At 41.3% G+C, this 23,731-nt stretch overlaps 1 protein-coding gene across 2 annotated transcripts in view; it reads right to left on the reverse strand.

Moving 5' to 3' along the window:
• Window positions 1–2,367: 2,367 nt before the first annotated feature.
• Window positions 2,368–23,731, reverse strand: part of LOC128453446 (ras and Rab interactor 2) — a 65,930-nt gene continuing 44,566 nt past the window's right edge. Inside the window, exons 6-12 of one of the 2 annotated variants that reach the window (XM_053436349.1) lie at window positions 22,651–22,723; window positions 21,856–21,947; window positions 16,092–17,702; window positions 5,752–6,060; window positions 5,492–5,623; window positions 5,038–5,201; window positions 2,368–4,546 (exon numbers count right to left, since the gene is read on the reverse strand). In XM_053436349.1, the coding sequence (XP_053292324.1) occupies window positions 4,124–4,546; window positions 5,038–5,201; window positions 5,492–5,623; window positions 5,752–6,060; window positions 16,092–17,702; window positions 21,856–21,947; window positions 22,651–22,723 (2,804 nt within the window). In that variant the 3' untranslated portion in view covers window positions 2,368–4,123. Of the gene's footprint in view, window positions 4,547–5,037; window positions 5,202–5,491; window positions 5,624–5,751; window positions 6,061–16,091; window positions 17,703–18,827; window positions 18,990–21,855; window positions 21,948–22,650; window positions 22,724–23,731 lie in introns of those variants that run through there. The other variant, XM_053436350.1, reaches the window with a different exon arrangement.

The raw sequence follows: 23,731 nt of genomic DNA on the forward strand, positions 1-23,731 counted from the left end.
TATAGTTTTATATACGTGTTGTACAAAGATTGAGTTAGGGTGTGGTTGAAGAACCAAACATGGTATTAATGTGTGTAGAAATACAACTGAATGTCCTTAAGAAATTTGATAAGAGTAAAAAGTACAGAATTATGAGCAATATACCCATGATGCACAATTAATGTATTTATAGAGTGAACTAGATACCTGAGGTCTGGTAGCAGGGCGACGCCTCATCCACTTACCCGAATGTCCAAAAGGTTACCTGCTGGTGGCACTGGAGTGTAACTGATGGGATGAACAAAGTCAATAGGATTCATCATCTAGGCCAGGGGTGTCAAACATACGGAAACATACATCCGGATACGGCCCGCCAGGGGGTCCAACTCGGCCCGCGGATGCAAGGCATGCTCTAAATTAAAAAAAAACTTGCTTAGAGACACACACGAGATCAGAGCTCGTTCCCGTGAAGCAGCCGGTCAGTGACAAACAAGACACAGTGTTCAAAAACCAAGTTGAAAAGAAAGTATGATGAGACTAGTGTGTATTTTAGGTCTGAAAACTCTGGGAGCCAACAGAATGAGACCCAACTAATTAAGTAGACACTTAGAAACATAACACCCCAGTCACATGCATGTGTTCTTTTTTGTTAAGCTTTATCATCGTTGTAACAAAGCGATTATAATTTAATTAATATTGTTTTATCTATTTTTTTAAAAAGTACAGACTGATGGAGGAATGTAGTGATAAATGTCACCAAAAGTACTTCAATTGAGTTGAATTTAAGCAAAGTTTAAAAAACAGATAAACAGAAATAAATGTTGCATGTTTCCTACCATCATTGTTGTGGAAATCATTGTTAATAATTATTGTGAGAAATAATTAACATTGACGTGATCAGACAGTCTCTTCACATATATTATTATTATTATTAAAAGGTGATCTTTGCAACTTTGTTATTCAGGAAGTTTTTACCAAACATGTAGCCCTTCGTACTACTTAGTACCCTTGAAGTAGCTCTCAGTTTCAAAAAGGTTGGTGACCCCTGCCATAGACCATCGGTTCCCAAACTGGGGTACGGGGTACGCGAAGTGGTTCAGGGGGTACGCGGTGGTGTGCACGGACCCCTTGGGGGCTGGAATCCCACCAAATGCGTGCGTCAGACTCCTAGGTCCGTGTTCCAAGACGGGTCGGACCCCCGTTATGTTGGTATCATGTTGGCATACGCCGCCGTCGCCACGCCCCCCCCCCCCCCCCCCCACCCTGAACGACGCGACGTCATCCAGGGCGGAGGGGCGTGGTGGCGGCGGTGAAAAAAAAGGAGGGGCTACGAAGGTATTATGCTATGATTTTACTGGTCTGGCCAACTTAAGATCAAAGTGGGCAGTATGTGGCCCTTTAACTAAAATGAGTTTGAGACCCCTGATCTAGGCTGTGTGTGTGTCTCTACAGACCTGTGTGCCGAACCCTCACATGAATTAGTTTTGGCACGCTGACGCCGTGGCTCATGGGTCAGAGCGAGTCATCTGATCATCAGAAGAAGAATTAGAAGAAGATTGGTGGCTCCATCCATGTTGGGTCTTTGGGTAATACATGAAGAATCTACTTTAATGCCAGTCCATTCATCAAAACATGATCCATGCAAGTAAAATGTACGATAAATCCTGATGTGAGATCAGCAGAAAGTGGAGCTTCACACGGTCATGTAAAATATGTGAGATGTGAACACCATCTAGTGGTTGAGTACTGATACAACAGAAGAATCAATCAATCAATAAAATTGTATTTGTATAGCCCATATTCACAAATCACAATTTGTCTCATAGGGCTCTAACAGGGTGTGACATCCTCTGCCCTTAACCCTCCACATGTGAGGGATCCCTCTCCCAGGACGGACAGAAGTGCAATAGATGCCACATGTAAAGGAGAACATCATCAAGATAAGGGTTTTAGCAGCATTGATAAGACTACAATTTTTGAGGCATAACTGGAGGTCAATTATTATTGTTATTGTCAGTAACCGTCGAGTTTCCAAGGAGACATATTGTATATCAAGCAGTCCTGCTGCAATCATAGTCTATGATCAGCAGCCAGCAAGATCATGATCCACCATCAAGATCGGATGCCATTATAGTCCACAGTCATTGTCCACTGCTGCCATCAGGATCCACCATCAGCTGCTACCTCGATCGTGGTCCACCACCATTATCAGATGCCAACACGATACAGAATCTGCCATACTGGATCCACCATTATGATCTCTGATACGCGATCTACAGATTATAATCCACGATGTGGCCACAGCTGCGGCCCTGGATCTGCGACGATAAGGCAAAGGGACTCTGGGGAAGAGGTCAAGTCAGTAACATGTATTGAAGACAAACATGATTCGAGATCAAATGTTTATTAAGTACAAAATAATATTCATGATATTGTTCAATGGCAAATAACAAGCAGGAAGATTTCTGCTGAATTAAAATTATACTTTGACACAATACAGAATATTACAAACATAAAAAAAACATCTGTGATAAATCCCAGCACAGATACATATAAATACTCAATTTGCTAATCAAAGACATGCCAATAACATGGCAGTATGAGTCAATGCAGACTGTGAACACTGCGCCCACAAAGATACACAAGGTGAGCTACGTACAGGCTATACTGTGACACACACAATGACAAATGATTTAATACCTCTCTACTAGCTCCAACAGGTTTCCTTCACCTGCATCATCTTCCACTTCCCTCTCCTCTCGCTGAAACGTTTTCAAGTAATGTTTCCTGACAGAACCAACGTCATTACTGATGCAGACTGCGTCACAGACCATCTCAGCATTTCTCTCTCCACAAACAACCACACAGCTTGTTTCCCTGGACGAGACCTAGGAGCTGCAAGAAGCTTCATTTACCCTCTTTTCTTCTCAGCACAACAAAAACCTCTCATCTGTCAGTAGTACATAGACACAGTTATCAATCTCTGTTACGTGTTGTCAATCTAAATGGAAAAGTTAACAAGCAATAAGCAACAAGTATCTTTCATATCACCAGGATAATGAGTAAATCCATCCATGAATGTTACATTGTTCTTGACACTGGCAGACCTGCCTGTTTCCAACATTACCTTAAAACACAAATTACATGCAGGAATAATATTTTACAAATTCTCATAAATTCTTATATAAACACTCACAATATCTGTTTCTTACCAAAACATTGTTGTATTTCTAAGAATATTCATTTCAATTTGTGTCTGCTTGTAAGAATGCTTAAAGAAGAAACTATCAAAGTGTTTTTTCAGGTTTCAGTCTGTATCAGATGTGTGAGAACAAATGCAGCAACAAGTGGCTGAGGTTTATGAACCATGAGCATGCGCATAGACCGGATATGACTGGATTGTAATTTACAGATAAAGGGCTACAGATACAGCAAAGAAAAACATAACAAATGTATATTTTGCTTGAGTGTAAGTGTACAGCTGAGTGGCTGTTTAACTAGAAATGTCCTAATTCTAATGGCAAATATTAGATTGCTATGTGCACCAGGCACCACTGGGTGTCACCTAAACCCACCCAAACAGACCAAAGCATGAACAGTTTCAAAACTTAAACAACAAAATACAGTTTACCAGCAACTGTAACAAGTATATAGCAGTTAATAATACATTACCTAAATAAATCTGTTTATATGTTTTAATCAAAGATTAGATTTATATTTGATTTCCCGTACCTCAATGGTAGCGACAATAAAAACTGACTGTGAAACTGCAACTCATGCACCAGCATTAAGGCAGGACTGAACACATGTTCTTCAATAAATCTGTACATAATGCCCTACATTTCTACCATAAATGTGTGGTTAGACATTAAGAGCTCTGCCAAGGAGGTTAAAAAAGACCCAATCTCTTTCATTTCCTTCCCTTCTTTCCTCTTTCACCTTGTCTGTTGGAAAGAACTTTCCAGCAAGGGGATGTTGACTGAGACAGACGTGCCATCCAAAAGGAGAAGTTGGGCCTTGTAAAGACTGGCACCGTTTGGCACAGTTAAATCCTTTCAACATGCTCGCCCCCTTTGGTCTGCTGACACCATGTTTGTTAGAGATTATGAGTGATATTCTCACAGCAGGGAGACAAAGCCCCTGTTCAAACGTCCAGCTGGCCCCCTGTCAGGCTGAGGATCGGAGCTGGGCACAGGCGTAAGCTTTGCCGGGGTTGATGGGAGGAGTCAGACAGGTCCATGCTGAGCTCATTCAGGTTGGGGATAGCATCGAAGGGAGCTGTCGATAAAATGCTGCTGTTGGCAACACGTCGGAAGACGAAGTGGAAGGGTGCAGCCTGTGGGCGGCTGTGGAGCTCAGCTTTGATCTTCTGAGGAAAGGTGTCCGGTGCAAGCTGCTGGCTGCTGCCCTCCATCAGCAAGAAGAGGCCGTAGTTCTGACGGTCAGAAACCTTAAACTTCTGGGCACACAGCTGGCACACCTCCTCTACGCTGGCGTAAGGGCGGACCTGTAGAGTCTTAGCCGTGCAGCCACTGTCCAGCTCCTGCAGAGCCACCCGCAGGTAATTCTGAGGGAAGTAAAGAGAAAAACAATTAAACTAGGTGGAGGTTTATTTCTGATAATGATAATAATTCACCAAGACTTTTTCTTTGCTGGATTGTCTATCAAACGGTTTTCAAAACAAAATAATAAAGGAGAAAAAAAGAAAAAAAAAAGTGTGTGTGTACAAAACAAAACAATATATTGATATTTAGACATATTCATCTTCACTGTTATTCATTAACACGTGGAGTCAAGGTATGACCTACACAAACAACAGTTAATAAAACGAAGCAGTCATATGTCTGTATTGAGGACAATGACAGTTGAACAAACACCATTATGTATATTTGAAAATTGTGGCAGAACATTTTTTAGAGATGCATAAATAGTACTTTAGTAAGTAGGATAAAATTCTCAAAATATTTCAGATTTTATTTTGTCTTGAGCTGAAGTAGTCTTTTATATATACTTATATAGTTCATATATAGAATATCTATACAATTGTGTGTGTTTTACCTGAAAGTCATCAATGGAGGGAGCAGAGCGCTGGGTGGTGCGGCGCCGGTGCCACTGGTGAAGTGTGTCTCTGGTTTCAGAGCTCAGGACTCGAGCAGCTTGCTCCTCCTGGAAATTTCTGATCAGGGACATCGCTCCATAGGCGCTGGTCAGATAGTAACCACCTGGATAAGGACACACAGTCTTCATGAGCACAGAGGCTACTCCGACTCACTGCATGTACACTCTGTGGGTAGAAACCTCCCGCTGGCTATGAGCTGGAAAGTTTTGCCAAAGGTTCGTACCAATCACAATCACCGTTTCCTGTGGTGTCTTCTTTGAGTGGCATCAACTGATTTAGTTTTAATAATGCACATGTTCATGGACACTTTTTTGCAGTTACAGCATTTTTAATGTGGGAAAAAGAGAACATTAAAGTCAGAACAGTGTGTGTGGGAGGATTTAACTCAGATACCTTCTCCATGAAGCTGTGAAGGGTCCAGCAGCTCCATCATGTAAAGTATCTCATTGTCCAGATGAGGCATATCACACTGGGCCAAAACATAGGTGAGCATCGGCAGGAAGTCGTCAGCACCATATAGACGACCTGAAACGCAGACACCAGGATCATAAGATTTGTTTCTTTCACGATTTCCCCTTCAGATAACCTCGTGCATGAATATTATTATTAACAGGTTATTGAGTAGTAGTTCAGTTTAACCTGTGAGTATCTACCTGAATTGTCCTCCATGACGGTGTAGATGAGTTTGCACACTCTCAGCAGCAGTGTAACCTTCTTCTCTGGAGAGTACAGCTTACACATGGTCTGGAACTTGTGCTTGATCTTCTCAATGGCCACGTGATCCGGGGGCAGCATATCTTCGACACCCACATCTTGCGGCTGCCGTGCCTTGGCCAGTGACAAGTTCTCCTGCAGCTCCTGCCAAGCTCCACTGCTCACCTGGAACTCCTGCAGGGCCGCACTCACTACCGGCTTTAGAGGCTTCAGCACGCACTTGTGCATGGCTTTCTCCAGGACCCGGTCTGAAGAGAGGAGGAAGCTTTTTGATTAGGATGAAGTTTTAATTGTAAACATTTGACTAGGCTTGTCATGATAACTACTTTTGTTGGAGGATATATTGTCGAAAGAAATAATGGCGATAAACGATAATATTGTCATCTTAAAACTTTTTTGTGAATCACAGTCTCAGCGTCCATAGAAAGTCAGTTTCAGTCTCCCACCACGAGCAAAACACAAATCAGTTCATTAAATCAAGGCAAAAACAAACACAAAAAATAGTCGGATCTTGGTTTTGCAGCTGATCTTCTCAAACCAGCAACTCAGGAAAGACAAGCGTCCATTTTGGAGTTGAATACAACAGTGTCTCTATACCCAATATGTATGTCAACGTCAGTCAGGCATATGCGTTAGCCCCGACTAGTAACTCCAGGAAAACTCCACAGGGACCAAAACAATCCACCAGATGTTTTCCTCCTGACTCTGACTTTAAAGAAGAGGTGTCTGATAGGTGACAACATGCAGCCTTCACAACGCGCTTTTGCAAAGGTAAACCAGACGATCCTCTCTGACTCTCCTCTCCTATCCTTAAACTCATTGCTGTGCTGCCTAAGACTCACTTCCGTTAAGTGGTTCAGTATATCCTTGGCTGTGGTTTGGGGTTGCGTTTGGAGTATTGACTGATTGTGGGTGTGGACAACATGACTGAATGAACTCTGATAGGCAGGCGTGGACTATTTCTATAAAAACCTATTTGTCTCTGTTTTAAAGTAATTTCCTGTCAGTATTTCAGACCTAATGCCAAGGTTGACTTGTCATTTTTTATTAGTTTAGTTGCGAACCCTGTCAGAAATAATAGTATCAGTCAAGACCCCACAACTTCCTGGAGAGTTTCAAGGTCACTTGTTATGACATACAGTGCCTTGCATAAGTATTCACCCCCTTTGGACTTTTCTACATTTTGTCATGGTATAACCACAGATTAAAATGTATTTCATCGTGAGTTTATGTAATGGACCAACACAAAATAGTGAATCATTTGGAAGTGGGGGGAAATATTACATGGATTTCACAATTATTTACAAATAAAAATCTGAAAAGTGTTGAGTGCATATGTATTCACCCCCTTTACTGTGAAACCCCTAACAAAGATCTGGTGCGACCAATTGCATTCACAAGTCACATTTGCAAGTCACATAATTAGTAAATAGGGTCCACCTGTCTGCAATTTAATCTCAGTATAAATAAACCGGTTCTGTGACGGACTCAGAGTTTGTTGGAGATCATTACTGAACAAACAGCATCATGAAGACCAAGGAGCTCACCAAACAGGTCAGGGATAAAGTTGTGGAGAAATATGAAGCAGGGTTAGGTTATAAAAAAATATCCAGAGCTTTGAACATCTCTCTGAGCACCATAAAATCCATCATAAGAAAATGGAAAGAATATGGCACAACCGCAAACCTACCAAGAGGAGGCCATCCACCCAAACTGAAGAGTCGGACAAGGAGAAAATTAATCAGAGAAGCAACCAGGAGGCCCATGGTTACTCTGGAGGAGTTGCAGAGATCCACAGCTGAGGTGGGAGAATCTGTCCACAGGACAACTATTAGTCGTCTACTCCACAAATCTGGCCTTTATGGAAGAGTGGCAAGAAGAAAGCCATTGTTGAAAGGGATCCATAAAAAATCCCGTTTGGAGTTTGCCAGAAGCCATGTGGGAGACACAGCAAACATGTGGAAGAAGGTGCTCTGGTCAGATGAGACCAAAATTGAACTTTTTGGCCTCAATGCAAAACGCTATGTGTGGCGAAAACCCAACACTGCCCATCACCCTGAGCACACCATCCCAACAGTGAAACATGGTGGTGGTAGCATCATGCTGTGGGGATGCTTCTCTTCAGCAGGTACAGGGAAATTGGTCAGAATAGAGGGAAAGATGGATGGAGCCAAATACAGGGAAATCCTTGAAGAAAATCTGATGCAGTCTGCAAAAGACTTGAGACTGGGGCGGAGGTTCATCTTCCAGCAGGACAATGACCCTAAACATACAGCCAGAGCTACAAAGGAATGGTTTGGATTAAAGAATGTTAATGTCTTAAAATGGCCCAGTCAAAGCCCAGACCTCAATCCAATAGAGAATCTATGGCAAGACTTGAAGATTGCGGTTCACAGACGGTGTCCATCCAATCTGACTGAGCTTCATCTTTTTTGCCAAGAAGAATGGACAAACCTTTCCATCTCTAGATGTGCAAAGCTGGTAGAGACATACCCCAAAAGACTTGCAGCTGTAATTGCAGCGAAAGGGGGTTCTACCAAGTATTGACACAGGGGGGTGAATACTTATGCACCCAACAGATGTCAACTTTTTTGTTCTCATTATTGTTTGTGTCACAATAAAATTTATATTGCACCTCCAAAGTACTATGCATGTTTTGTTGATCAAACGGGAAAAAGTTTATTTAAGTCTATTTGAATTCCAATTAGTAACAGTACATAATGGGAAAAAGTCCAAGGGGGGTGAATACTTATGCAAGGCACTGTATGTGAAACCCAAGTTGCTGCTGTTCACCATCTGCACACGTCACAGTTAAGGAAGTTGAGTGTGTTGCTGTAGCTGGAGCAGTATAATGTGCACAGAGACCAGAGGTCTGTATCCACACAGTGACAGTGTCAACATCAGCTTTTACAAGCTCAGCTGGTGCAGTCTGACTAACGCACACTATGATATCATTACACAGACAGGATGGAGGCCAAACCACAGCACTGCTGAATAAGGACCATGTGTTGAGTGTTGTCTGTGTGTGCTGCTGACTATTCTCCAGAATTCGGGGAAGTCAGCAGTTTTTTATTTGTTGAGCACATCTGCAGACAGATGTAGAAATGGAGGACAGCCAGTAACACATAACACACATCACATAAATGTAATTTTATTCCACCTCTCCAGGCTTTAATGGAAGGTTTGTCCGCACCCAGCACCTCTGCTGGATTTGGGCCAGACAGGTGAGGTCGAAGTGATTTTGAGAGGCAAGGCTCTCGTGCCAGCCTCTCACGCACAGCACATTCTCACTTCCTCATTCCACCACTACAGTCTGAGGGCTGCAGTAAGTAGGTGCCAAGCATGTTGAATGTATTTTACTGCGTCTGATTAAAGGTGAACATTAAGTCATTCCTTTAAGCAAAAAATGTCAGAACACTGTGACCAGCTTCTCCAGTGACCTGCTGGTTCTTTGTTTGCAGACATTTTCACAGCAGATATTTTGACTTATATCAGCAGGAAAACCTCAGGTGCAAACATTCCACACTCTGCATTGGGCAAAATATTGAGAGCTATTCAGGTAGATTGAATAGGAAGATGTGTCCAGATTTACACACATACATATTATAGTTCCTTAAAAAGTACTGTGTATTACAGACTTTTAGGAGTGTGTCAGTATTTTCCATGTGGTCATAAGATATTTCCTAAAAAAAATCAACTTATCAGCAACAAAACCAAAACACATGCTATTTGCCAGAAAGCGACACCTCCTCCTGCTGAATACAAACCTCTCTCCAAACATGCTCTCTGCCCTTTCCTTGCCTCTAATACATATGGTGCTGGACAATTGTTCCAGGGACATGAAACAAATAACCTGATACTCTTTAGTCTGTCCAGTATCCATCTCTGCCTTCACTGCTACAGCATTAATTGATAAATGAATTTCTCTATGTATTCACAAGTATTGAATACATTTTATATAATTTGTGCTAACGAACTATGTTATCTGGTCAGAATAATAATTCAATGCATCTTTGTTTTGATTGAAACATGGCTGCACAGCAACCCTCTGGACATGGCCACATTGGCCAATGGCCACTGAGTGGGATGAGCTAGCTCGCAACTAAAACTACAGTGTATCATCCCGGAATCCAGACATACTACAGTATATGCTGAGGAGTCCCCTGCTGTTGTCATAGTAGGAGATTACCTGTGAGAGCTGTGCAGCAGCATCAGTGATCAACAAACAGCACGCACACAGATTGTTCTTTATCACTTCAGTAACACAAAATTTAAAAGGAAATATGTGCGATGTGTCACATTTGCTACAAGAGGAGAAATAAATGGACCTTGGTTGCATCCGATTTGTTGCAACTAATTTATGAGTGCTCGTTCTGACCCTTCAGATTGTAATGTTTTTGAGTCTGCTTCCCTGAATGATGATAAACAGTTTGTTTTCCTAAATGTAGCCATATGTTTGGACACGACAGTAAACCTGAACTGACAGCAAATCATTCAGAGCAGCAAATGTAAAAGCTTCATCCACCAGGTCACCTTGTTATCAGTTTTGCAGACAGAAACACACAAAACCCGCAAATATACCATGCACAATTGATTAATTCACAGACATTTCATTTTCTCAACACCTCCATGATGAAGTGATCTCTTCAAAGAATCACAGAGTGAATGTTCTGGAAACACAGAGTTCCCACTTTGGAAACAAACTTATTTTCTTTCTTGTTTTAAGTTAGATGAAAATATATTATCTGTACAGTGAATATGAAGCTAATCTAAGAACTAAAATGAGAAAAATTTGGAAACTAGAATGTCCCAAAAATAACAAATGGGTGATCTGTTTTTCACTGCCTCAGCAAGGTTCCATTAAAGAAAGGAGAGCACGAGAGAGAGAGAGAGAGAGAGAGAGAGAGAGAGAGAGAGAGAGAGAGAGAGAGAGAGAGAGAGAGAGAGAGAGAGAGAGAGAGAACAACCTCAACAAAATGCAAAGAAAGACGAGGGGCTTGCCTCAAATCCCCACATCCTGATTGGAGAGTTGGTATAAAAGAAGTGGAGTAAGACTGGGACTGCATGTCTTGGCAGAAAGGCTCTCAAACCATCTGGGCTGGCCAGCTTCTGAGTTGAGGAGAAAACCCTCTTTGAGTTAAAATATTGTGCAACTATTCCCAGAACTAAAATTGCAGCAGTGCCCAGTGTGTTGCTCTGAAAAACAAGGCCACTCAGAAAACAGGCAAGATATGGGAATCCGTGACAGGTGACATACAAACCATGAAAAACAATCCAATATTTTTGTCTTTTCTCACTCAGTTTTTGAATTTCCTCTCTTTATTTACATGGGTGGCCTGTGATGGAAGTACAGTGCCTTGCATAAGTATTCACCCCCCTTGGACTTTTTTTCCATTATGTACTGTTACTAACTGGAATTCAAATAGACTTAAATAAACTTTTTCCCGTTTGATCAACAAAACATGCATAGTACTTTGGAGGTGCAAAATAAATTTTATTGTGACACAAACAATAATGAGAACAAAAAAGTTGACATCTGTTGGGTGCATAAGTATTCACCCCCCTGTGTCAATACTTGGTAGAACCCCCTTTCGCTGCAATTACAGCTGCAAGTCTTTTGGGGTATGTCTCTACCAGCTTTGCACATCTAGAGATGGAAAGGTTTGTCCATTCTTCTTGGCAAAAAAGATGAAGCTCAGTCAGATTGGATGTGAACCGCAATCTTCAAGTCTTGCCATAGATTCTCTATTGGATTGAGGTCTGGGCTTTGACTGGGCCATTTTAAGACATTAACATTCTTTAATCCAAACCATTCCTTTGTAGCTCTGGCTGTATGTTTAGGGTCATTGTCCTGCTGGAAGATGAACCTCCGCCCCAGTCTCAAGTCTTTTGCAGACTGCATCAGATTTTCTTCAAGGATTTCCCTGTATTTGGCTCCATCCATCTTTCCCCTCTATTCTGACCAGTTTCCCTGTACCTGCTGAAGAGAAGCATCCCCACAGCATGATGCTACCACCACCATGTTTCACTGTTGGGATGGTGTGCTCAGGGTGATGGGCAGTGTTGGGTTTTCGCCACACATAGCGTTTTGCATTGAGGCCAAAAAGTTCAATTTTGGTCTCATCTGACCAGAGCACCTTCTTCCACATGTTTGCTGTGTCTCCCACATGGCTTCTGGCAAACTCCAAACGGGATTTTTTATGGATCCCTTTCAACAATGGCTTTCTTCTTGCCACTCTTCCATAAAGGCCAGATTTGTGGAGTAGACGACTAATAGTTGTCCTGTGGACAGATTCTCCCACCTCAGCTGTGGATCTCTGCAACTCCTCCAGAGTAACCATGGGCCTCCTGGTTTCTTCTCTGATTAATTTTCTCCTTGTCCAACTCTTCAGTTTGGGTGGACGGCCTCCTCTTGGTAGGTTTGCGGTTGTGCCATAATCTTTCCATTTTCTTATGATGGATTTTATGGTGCTCAGAGAGATGTTCAAAGCTCTGGATATTTTTTTATAACCTAACCCTACTTCATATTTCTCCACAACTGTATCCCTGACCTGTTTGGTGAGCTCCTTGGTCTTCATGATGCTGTTTGTTCAGTAATGATCTCCAACAAACTCTGAGTCCGTCACAGAACAGGTGTATTTATACTGAGATTAAATTGCAGACAGGTGGACCCTATTTACTAATTATGTGACTTGCAAATGTGACTTGTGAATGCAATTGGTCGCACCAGATCTTTGTTAGGGGTTTCACAGTAAAGGGGGTGAATACATATGCACTCAACACTTTCAGATTTTTATTTGTAAATAATTGTGAAATCCATGTAATATTTCCCCCCACTTCCAAATGATGCCCTATTTTGTGTTGGTCCATTACATAAACTCACGATGAAATAAATTTTAATCTGTGGTTATACCATGACAAAATGTAGAAAAGTCCAAAGGGGGTGAATACTTATGCAAGGCACTGTATTTGAGAGGAAAGTGTCAAAGTTTAACTAGATAATAAGAAATGTTGAGATGTTTCATCATCTAATTAGACAATTGTAAATTATAATCTTGTGTGTAATTTTCTTTGGATTCTCTGTCGACATTTTAGAGATAGAAATAAATGTCCATATCTAATCAGCCTCCTATTTCCAAAGCCCCTGATCCCTGCCCGACATTAATAAATTACCTTACATCCATTCATAGCCGACGTCCAGAGCTAAATATGTTAAAGACTGGTCAAAACTGAAGCCTCTGACATGATGTTTCCTGACTTTCAGTCCTTTTTTAACATGTTTGGGTGGCAGAGATGGTGGCAGAAAGTGACAGCAGTGTCAATTAGAACTTAGGAATGTGAATTAATTGGAAGTTTAATTCAATTATTTAAATGTTTGCCAACAGAGGACAGGTTGAACAAGTTCACAGTTGAACAAGACGGAACAATGTCTGGACTTTATGGATCCATTGACGCCTCCCTGTGCTCCAAAGTTTGTGTTAATTCGCAGCGTAAAAAATCATGGATAGAATATAACCCTATGCTACATTTATGAATTAAATACTGTCAACAAGAAACTTGGATTGTTTTCATGCCACTTCTGCTTACATGCTAATGGTCCTAACATTGGTCAGTGGTGTTTATTGTTATGGAACAACCATTGAGAAATTTAACTTTGCAGCCTTTACTGATATTCATTATTATTATTATTATTATTACTATATCATTGAGTTTGCCTGTGTATCTGGTGGAACTTTAAACAGTCGATAAAATGGCTCGACACCATAACCTTGTCTCCAGGTTGTCACCATGGGATCTTGGATAACAGTATCCTCTGAAACTGAGAGCCATCTTGTTTTGCATGCTAAATCTGACACCTGACAACAAAAGTAGACACTCTTCCTCCTTATTCTAAGGATCTTACCCGTTTCCATAATGAAGCAGGAGTAGTCTTTCACTAGACCTTTCGTACAGAGAGCCACAGGGAACCAGTGTTAATTTTGGCAGCTATTTTTGATTTAGTCTTAGTCTTAGTCTTTTGACGAAAATGCATATTAATTTTAGTCACCTTTTAGTCATTTTAATCCTTCTTAGTTTTAGTCTAGTTTTAGTCGACGAAAACAAATTCCATTTTAGTCTAGTTTTAGTCGACGAAAACTAATTCCATTTTAGTCTAGTTTTAGTCACATTTAATAGCCACATTAAACTCCTTTTCTATAAAAACATATAGCTGCAGCCTAATAGCTTAAAAATATATATTTAATTTTAAATGTGAAAACAAAAAGTGAGAGCAGGTCAGACTGGAGGCGAACACAGAAACTTCAGCTCTGTACAAACCAACTGCAGCTTCTGCTCTGATCAAGAAGCTGAGGGGCTGATCTCTGAGCAGCTGAGACCAGAGAAACTCTGGTTTTCACTGTTTTCATAGTTAAGAAGCAGTCGGTCACTGAGAGGCTGCTCCACGAGAACGCGCTCTGCTTTCACTGTGTCTCCCTGAGCGAGTGCGCGAGGCGGGGGGCGGAGCTACGGACCGGAGCGCTATCTGGGGCGCACACACACACATACACAGACACACACAGTCACTCGCCCGCTCCTGATACTTCATGACGGCCTGATACGATGATGTTTTAAAAAGTATTGTGACTTAGTCAACCACCAACATTTTCGTCTCGTCTCGTCTCGTCAACGAAAATTAAAATAGATTTCGTCATAGTTTTTATTTTCAAAGATTCGTTTTCGTTACGTCTTCGTCTCGTCTTCGTCATGGAAAAAAGGTCGTTAACGAATATATTTCGTCATAGTCTTCGTCAACGAAATTAACACTGCAGGGAACATCATACACATAATGTTACAGCCAGAGCTGTCATTACAGTTAGTTTTGATAAGTGAATTGAATTTGATTGTTAAAATCACTGGGTTTCCCCTTTAATAAAATTAGCATAATATAAACAAAATCGCCAAACAGATGCTGACAATGTCACCTATAACGTGGTTGAATAATAAATAATAATAGCTATTAAAAATGTTAATGTACAATGTCAACATTAAAGTTTAGTGCTCATACTATGTGATGGCAACTATAATTAAAGCACTGAACAGGGCCAGTAGAAACAGGTTGGTTCTACAGCCCCCTTCCGCCTGGGATATAAACCTCTTTATGCTCTCTGTTTAAATTATACTCTGTCCAAGTTCTGATGCAGCCACTGAATCTTAGTCTTACTGATTCAGACTGCTCTTCTGGCAGGTGTGTGTGTTCTTGTGTATGTATATCACTGTGTCTGTTTTTTCCCTTTCATGTTGCTGTCATCATGACATTGTATGATGCAATAAAGGAGGGAAATTACAAATCGATATAAAAGGGGAAAAAGAAAATATGACCAAGCCTTGTAAACACAGTAAATGGCGGTTATGCACCTTGATATTGGTGCCCTCCTCCAATAAACCAAACAAAGAAGAAGAAGAGTTTTGCACTAAGACTGATTTAAAAGCCATATCTACAACCAGCCTTATGGCCATGGCTTCACCAAGAATGTACACATAAACAAACACGCACACATCCAGCTGCAAACACGTGAGGACAAGTTTTCCAAAGTCCTCACTGCTAAATAATTGAAGTGAAACCTCTGTATGTGCATTAAACACATTTTTTGTGACTCTGTGTTTCTGACGTCACCCATTCACACTTCCTAAATATAATCACTAAATTATTTGCAAACACACACAGAAATGATCCTACCACCAGCACTCCTTTGAGTTTAGGACGAGTTTATAATGCCTAAATGGCAAACAGGTTGAAAAGTTGAGCAGTCAGTAGGGTTGCAAAATTCCGGGAATATTCAAAACTGGAAACTTTCCATGAGAATTAACGGGAATATACAGGAATATACAGGAATTAACGGGAATAAACGGGAATAAACTGGAAATTGTGTGGGTAATTTATACTAACTGTATTTACCTTGTCATATACAGACATAAATATAAACATTTTGTTTTGTCATATAGCGTTTAATTTGCATATAATTTTATTTTCAAAATTCCCAAAAATTCCCGAGCTCAATATTCCCATGGAAAGTGTCCGGAAATTTTTCGCCCCTTTGCAACCCTAGCAGTAAGTAGTAATCTAACAGGAGTTGACCAAACCTTTGGGAAGACAACATACAATTACTATAATTATAGGATTATGCTCACATTGTTTGCCAGAATGAGGTACAGTGATATTTAAAGTGCATGAGCCATTCCTTAAAACACTAGAAAAAGAACACTAAAGACCTAAGAACTAGAGCAAAAGAGAGGAACTTACCGATCTGATCTTCAGGAATTAGGCTCTCAATTGGCGGCTCCATTTCGGAGCTCTGTATCAGGTAGCTCTTCATTTGAGTAATAAACTGGCGGAGAGTCTGCAGCAGCTCAAGTCCAGAGGCATAGCCCTGCCAGGCTTGGGTGCCTGCACCCTCGCCCATGTAGCTCAGGTAGTCCTGCACCAGACAGCCAAAGTATGATCCTTTGTCCCTGGACAGCTCCAAAACCCTGCGGATCGCCCTCTTCTCAGGCGTCAGCAGTGAGTGGAAAACTCCGCTCATCTTGCGCAGTTGCCCTCGCAGGGCCTTTTGGAGGACCAAAGCGCTGGCACTGGGGCGACGATTTGTGCGATGTCCGGGAGGCACCATAGTCAGGTCTTGGTCTTGATCACTCTCAAGGCTGACGCCATAGTCTTGCTCTTCTTCATCCTCGTTGTCATCATCATCATCATCTTCCTCCATGCTGCCATAAGGCATGTGGGATGGGGGGAGGGAGAGGGGGAGGTGTGTGTTAAATTCAGCCTCAGTAGGGAGGCTAGGGTCATGCAGAGGAGGAAGGAAGAATGCTGAGGACTGATAGAAATCCAAAGAATCTGATGAATCAGTGGAGAGGCTCATGTCGCTCAGCCGCTGGCCACCTCCACTACATTCCTCACCTGCTTCTTCTTCTTCTCGCTGCTTCTCTGCCTGCTTGCTGGTTGTCATCATTGAATGTTCTGGAGCACTGCTGGACACTTGAACAGTGGTTTTGGTAGCATTACACTGAGACAGTTTGGCCCGCTTGAGGGCCTTCTCAATAGTCTGCTCCTCCAGTGCCAAGTGGCACTGAGCATCCTCCTGGCTGGATGATGGTGACAACTTGCCCCGACGTGGAGAGGAGGAGAGAGAAGTTAGAGAAAGGGGCAGGGAGGGCCGGGAGATGGATATAGGGGAGCTGATGTTGAATCTCTTGGGAGGGGAGGATGAAGGGCTGATGCTTAGTGAGGAGCCCAGACGAGACAGGAGGCTGCTGCCCCTCTCTCTCTCCTCAACCTTTTCCTTGGGGATGTTGATCCAGGAGATCTTCTCTGGCATGCTGCGCTGTCTGACAGGGGGGGCTGAGCGCCGTGACACAGAGCTTGGTAGAGGTGGACGAGGGGGTGGGGCCCGAGACACAGTTAGTTTCTGACTGCAGTTGGCTTGACTGTAATCTCCTTGTAGCTCTGTGTTTCTGATGAGGCTGTGCAGTACGCTTTGACCCGACTGGCTTCTGTCACTGTGATTTGAGCTGCAGACCTGAGGACTGCTGCCACAACAGGGCTGAGTATCCTGGCTGGTTTCTCCGTTGTTGCTAATAGATTCCTCCCTCCGCACCTGCTTTGCTATGCCAGAGGCGGTGGCACTTGAATTGCCGTCTGGTTGGTGGACCTTTATGAAGAGGGGGTTGATGAAACACAGCGCTCCGTTAGATTGGCAGCACTGAAGCTCAGATGGGGTGCGAGTTTGAAGCTGTGGGCGCTCTGGGGCCACTGCGAAGGAGACTGGTCCCTGAGTAGTGGAAGGTGGTCTGTTGGGAGCTCCTTCCCCTGACAACAAGACCTTCCTCCTATGGCACAACTGAGCGGCCCAGAAGCCTGGATGAGATAGTGAGAAAAAAACTGTTGATGACAAACAATACATAAGTGTCAAATTTAATATATTTGGTTCTTGTCTGATCACCAGGAGTAAACATTGCCATGATCCGAATAATATAGTGGTATGTGAATTGAGGCCCTAATTATCTTTTAACAAACCTGGATCAAAGATTTGGTAGATGCCGCTCACAAGCTTTCTGACCAAATAATATACTAAACAGAAATTCAAGTTATTTTTAGTTCAATAAATGTAAAAGCAATACCTTTGTATCCCTGAGAAACACCAATAAGAGAAGGCATAAACAGTATATTCAGTTAATTTGGTTTGGTAAGCACCACAAATCAAATTATTATATTGTAATTCCTCAACTTAACTTTAATTACAATCTTAGTATTCTGACCAGATAAAGTGAATAGCTTTTGACTTTCTGCAAAAATATGTTAATGAGATTACCCAGCTCATAGAATCACTGAAATATGTCAGAATTCTGATCAAATGAACTCCTTAGTGATGACATCTTCACAATATGTCAACTATTGGAGCTGCCTTTCACTGCAAAGCCAGAATAATGCTACACATACAGCATTTGTTATATATATATATATATATATATATATATATATAAACTTCTTGTTAAAGGAGGACTGCTCTACCCCCTGAGCCACTGCTGTGTTTGTACACACATAGATAGTAATAGTAGTAGTATACCCCTTTAGCTAATACATTTTTTAGCAAAATATTGAAATATAAAGTATACCATTACAGCCATACTAAGTCATGTATTGGTCTCATGCTGTTCTCTTGGAAGCTGACAATTTTACTCAAAGCATATCCTGCAGATTAACAGTGAGCAAATGTTATCTCTCTCAAAAGATCTTTAAATACTATTGCAGACCAGGAGGCTCAAACTTTTCCAAACAAACACGTAAGAGGAAAATAGAACCAAACAACATTAACACAACCATTTGTTGACCCTTTAGAGTCCATGCTGTGCTAGACAAAGCAAAACAAGAAATACACACACACACACGAGTGGAAACAGTACCATATGAGGAATACCAGTGCCAGACACAGAGCAGCTCTTCACATAACTACAGCGCAGAAGAGAGGATAACAATACTTACTGTGGTCCAAAAGCTGCCTTACACACAGACGAGATGTTGATCTCACACTCATTCAAACTTTGTACAAATATGATGGTGCTGCAGAGGACACACTGCTGCATCTACACAGGCTGAAACTCGACTGGCTTCTCTAGCTCACCCACACTACATCTGTGTTGTGACTCACTCATGTTGATGAGTGTTTCTGGGCGGGATATTAGCACAGTGCTCCCGCCTCTCTCCCTCCCATTCAGTTGAAGCTGCATGGTTAGTTGTTCTCTCGCTCAACGGCACAGGGACAAACATTTTTCCTGTTTCCCTGATGTCTCTTGTTAACCCTCTCATCTATTTTGTCTTTTACTTTTCCCTTTGTTACATACTCTGACTGTATTAGTTATTAAGTTGCCAATACAATGTTTTCAGATAGAATTCTGATAATTTATAATAGATCATTTCTTGTAACTTCTAATTTTGCAGAATTCATACAAGCATGTTCACACAAGTATGTGCAAAGCAAAGCACTACACTGCTCCAGTCAACACACGCACACACACACACGTTTGTACAGCTTCTTAGTGAGGACACTCAATGGCATAATGCATTCCGTAGCTCCTTACCCAAACCACTCACACTAAATGCCTAACCCTGACCCTTAAACCAACCTAAATCTAACCCTAAAACCAAGTCTTAACAAAGTGAGGACTGTCAAAAATGTCTTCACTTGTTGGTTGTAGACTCAAACTGGTCCTCAGAAAGATAGCCACGCACGCACGCACGCACGCACGCACGCACGCACGCACGCACGCAAGAGCTGGAGCAGCCGGGTGCAGCAGACAAAGGCAGGAATAATGTAATAACTCCACTGCTGGGATCACGTGATCATGTTTACAGCACCCCAAAACCATTGACGGCTCTTATCATCACAAACTGTCTTAACATCTTTGACGATGTCTTAAGACACCACTTTTATATGTTTTTTTAATTTTTTCTTCTGCTGGGCTTAGAAGTGTCATCAACCCCCCTACTCGCTCGCAGTGAATCCAGTGGGGATCACCTGCTGTGTTCACACATCAAATTCTGAATTCGTGAATTTCTACAGACTTTATACTAGGGGACCAGCCTCTCACTTGGATATTTGCTTTCACACATGCACCTCCTCCAGAGTTCAGTGCAACTATACAGAGACAACGTCAGAGTCAACTTTAGTGTCAAGTTATTCATATTTACATCAGAACCGCCTTTTAGATCAACTCTTCACTGCTGTTCAATTACCTTCACAGACACAAAACCTACTGTTGTGTCACTGTACTATGACAGGGCCGATTTACGAGTGAACAAGAGACACTGAGGAATACAAAAGAGAGAATGCATGTCTGTTCAAGACCACATCAAAAGGGAATTTTCCACCAATCAATATGTGTCCCTTTTGAAAGACACTGGAAGCTAGGCATATATCTGAGTCACAGACGAAGGGCCTAAATGGACACAAATCGGTGTGAACACCCACACTATTTCCGCCGACTGTTTTTACATCAGCTAAATTAAGTAAAAAAAGATACAGTATTCCTTCGAGAAAGCAGGTATTAAGCAAAATCAAGGCTGTAAGTGGCAAATTGAGGGTTCAACTATTTTTGTGCCAACAAAATAAAGGCACTTAGTTGTCCAAAATGAATACATTTTTAGGATGACATTTTTTTGGAAAAATTGCTTTAAATTAATTTTGTTTAAAGAATTTTTTAGACCAATCATGTTGTAACATTTCATCTTGTCTAGTGTACAGTTAATGTACTGAGGAAAAAAATTTACTTTGCTGGGATTTATGAATAATTTTCTCAAACCAAATTAACAAAAGTCAATACTTTAACTGGAGTTAATAGAAGGCTTATGAAAACAGATTCTACCTATCTCTCTGAGATTTATAATGATGGATGAATTGCTTAGACTTATGAGCAATTTAATGCTAAGCCCCAGCAATGGTGACTTTTTTATTCAAAGATTGATTGATTTAAAATCATAGAAAAAAAATTGTCCACCAAGCCTGTATACGAAATTTGCCATTGAAGTTGAAATAACAAAAAGTTCCATTCATTTGACTGCTTTTCTTTTTATACAAATTAGCAAAGACTCTTTGGGGCTTTTTTGTAGACCACACTAAGCTGGAAACATTTCAAGTCAATCAGACTTATGTATGTGTGAGGGGCATGGCCCTTCAATTATTGTAATTTGTGCTTCAATTACAGCGCCACCATCTGGCTGATTGAGCTCATGATTCTTGGGTGGAATTCGCACATCCTCTCGAGTTATGGGCCAAGTATCATGTTTCTAGCTTACTTCAGCAAACTGCTAATTGAGCTGGGGCAAAAGACAACTAATAACAATTAACTGATACAAGCAAAGAAGGGTTCTACTACTTCAATGACTATTAATGTCTGCTCTTTTAGGACATAAAAACTTACTGATAACATGTGCACTTCCATGTGACTTACTAAAAGTGACTGAACACTTTTAAGAACTTAGAATAAAATGGTCATGTTCTGTGTTCATGAATGTAAAAAGGCCAAGGGCTTTAACAGTCTGGGTGGAGCAGAAACTCCAGAGGTGTTTAGCTTACGCCTAAGTTAATACCCAGCAACACATCACATATCTGAACAGATATGGAATGACAGAAAACAGTGCAGAATCTGCATAGGGATGAGCCAAGTACACAAATCAGTTTGGCTGCAAAAGGTGGTGTTGTCTGTAAATGCAATAAGAAAGGATTTATGATAACGTCTCAAAGTTATACAGAGATACTATGCATCTGCACACATAAATTCCTACAGTATACTCTCATAGGATTTATCAGATTATATAGTAATCCTCTCCCTGACCTATGATCATTATTTATGATGTACATTGACATACCTGCTGGTAACATCACACATACTATGTTTTGTGGCGATTAATTTCCACATGTAAATTGCAAAAGGACTTTCAGTCTATCGTCACTTAACAGACTTCCTCCTTGTATGATTGCCCCCCCAAAGATACAATATATTAAACCACAAACCTGATCCAAGTTTAGCAACCTCCTCAAGATCTGCAGATGTTCTGGCTGAAGTGATAGCCTCTGGAAGCTTCAGAGTGAATGGCAACACATCCCTAGGAAAAAGGAAAAAGTGGGTGAAAACTGGTAGGACCAAAAACCTATTCCTAGAAGTGTGTGAGTGAGTCACTGAGTTGTAAAAGAGGAGTGAGACTAGGTTATTGGGCGGAGGGTGAAATGTTCCTGCTGCTCCCCTACCTCTGAGTATTTAACAAGACCTTTCAGAGGTTTTACATCGTAGTTCACAAAAGTTTCCCCCATGGACACTTGAGTGATCAAAACTAAAACTTATACCTAAAGATTTCTGAAGGATACAGTCTCATCTCTCTGTGAAAACTGGACACTTTAAATGTTTAAATGACACTGAACTCCATAACATCCAGACATTCTCCAGATGGCTGTATTGTGGGAATACAAATGTCTTAGTGAGAGAGCCTCTGGATATTCTGCAGTTTCCCTGGCCTGCTCTCTAGGAAAACTCAGCAGAAAGTCACTCTCACTCTTATATTGTCTGTAGAAGGCAATGTGAAAATACAGCAGTAGCTCCTCCCTGATTCACAATGACAGATTGGGTGTGTTAATGACATTTCTAACAGGTGACAACTTTCTGTAGACAAAAACATGTGATATCTGTATGCCTCAGATAACCTGATTATGGTTGTATACTAAACAGTGTTAAATACATGGGTTAAACATGGATCACATGAGTGGTTTGCGTTACTTTGTGTAATCCTTAGTAAGTATGAATGATGAAGTCACCTGCTGATGCAGCAGAAAGCCACAAGACGGAAAAGGTCTGCAAAGCTCAGGCCTGATCCCTCCAGCGAGAAAGCTGCAGGAACAAAGAAACAATCAAAATTATTATAAAATAATTAATCACAAGTGACTATTCACAATGAATTCATCCCTGTTAACATTTAACTTAATCTGATTAACCTTACACCCGTCTAAAATAGGATAAACTCTGTTAGCCTTTATGCAAATAATTACGGACTGTAGACCAGGTCTGATGAACCTGTGGCGTCCAGGCTATATTCAAACCATTCATAGATCCCCAAAAAACGCAACAACTCAGAAACAGAAAATTTTTCTCATGATTGCAAATACCTTTTTCTCGGATAATGTTTTTTTTTTTTTTTTACATAAAACAGTCCACTAACATGTCCTTCAGGTTGGTTTCCACTTGACGGGATGCCTGTCAGATCCAGGTCAGGATGTAAAAATGTAGTTGTTACTCGTCATCGCTAAACAAAACTATTGGCGAATGTCATGAAAAAAAAGTTGATGCACTTTCCAAAAGAAAAGGACAAAAAGTAAAAGACTTCCCAGTGTGTCTATTGTAAAGGGATGCAGTTGCATTGATGAAAAGTCACATCTCAGCATCGGTACAACTGGAAAGAAGCCTCTAAACTGGATAAGTTACAAAGACTCTTATGTAAAGTTAATGCTGTGGAGCTGCAATAAAAAAATTTGAACACAGCTCTTTGTTTCATGCCTGCAATGAAACAATAGACAAAGCAAACACCACACAATTAGCCATTGTTGTACATGGTATCGCTGCTGAGTTTGAGCTTTGGACAGTGCAACTGGAAAGGGTTAACGCCGAGCAAACTCCTGCACTGCAAAAACAAAAGCCTGCAGTGACATCTGAACACACTGGTGAGATTGTAAAACTCAGGCAATTCAGGCATTTGGGGAGAGGTTTCAGGATAAGAAAAGTAAAACTGTTTAATGCTCGACATCTATAAAGTGTATAAAGGTCCTAAGGTTTTTCTCATTTTGAGGAGACATACACAGAAGTGTGTATCTGTTCGGCACAACCCACTGCTGTGAGTACTTC

This window comes from Pleuronectes platessa, chromosome 12, assembly GCF_947347685.1.
Source record: "Pleuronectes platessa chromosome 12, fPlePla1.1, whole genome shotgun sequence".
NCBI lineage: Eukaryota > Metazoa > Chordata > Actinopteri > Pleuronectiformes > Pleuronectidae > Pleuronectes > Pleuronectes platessa.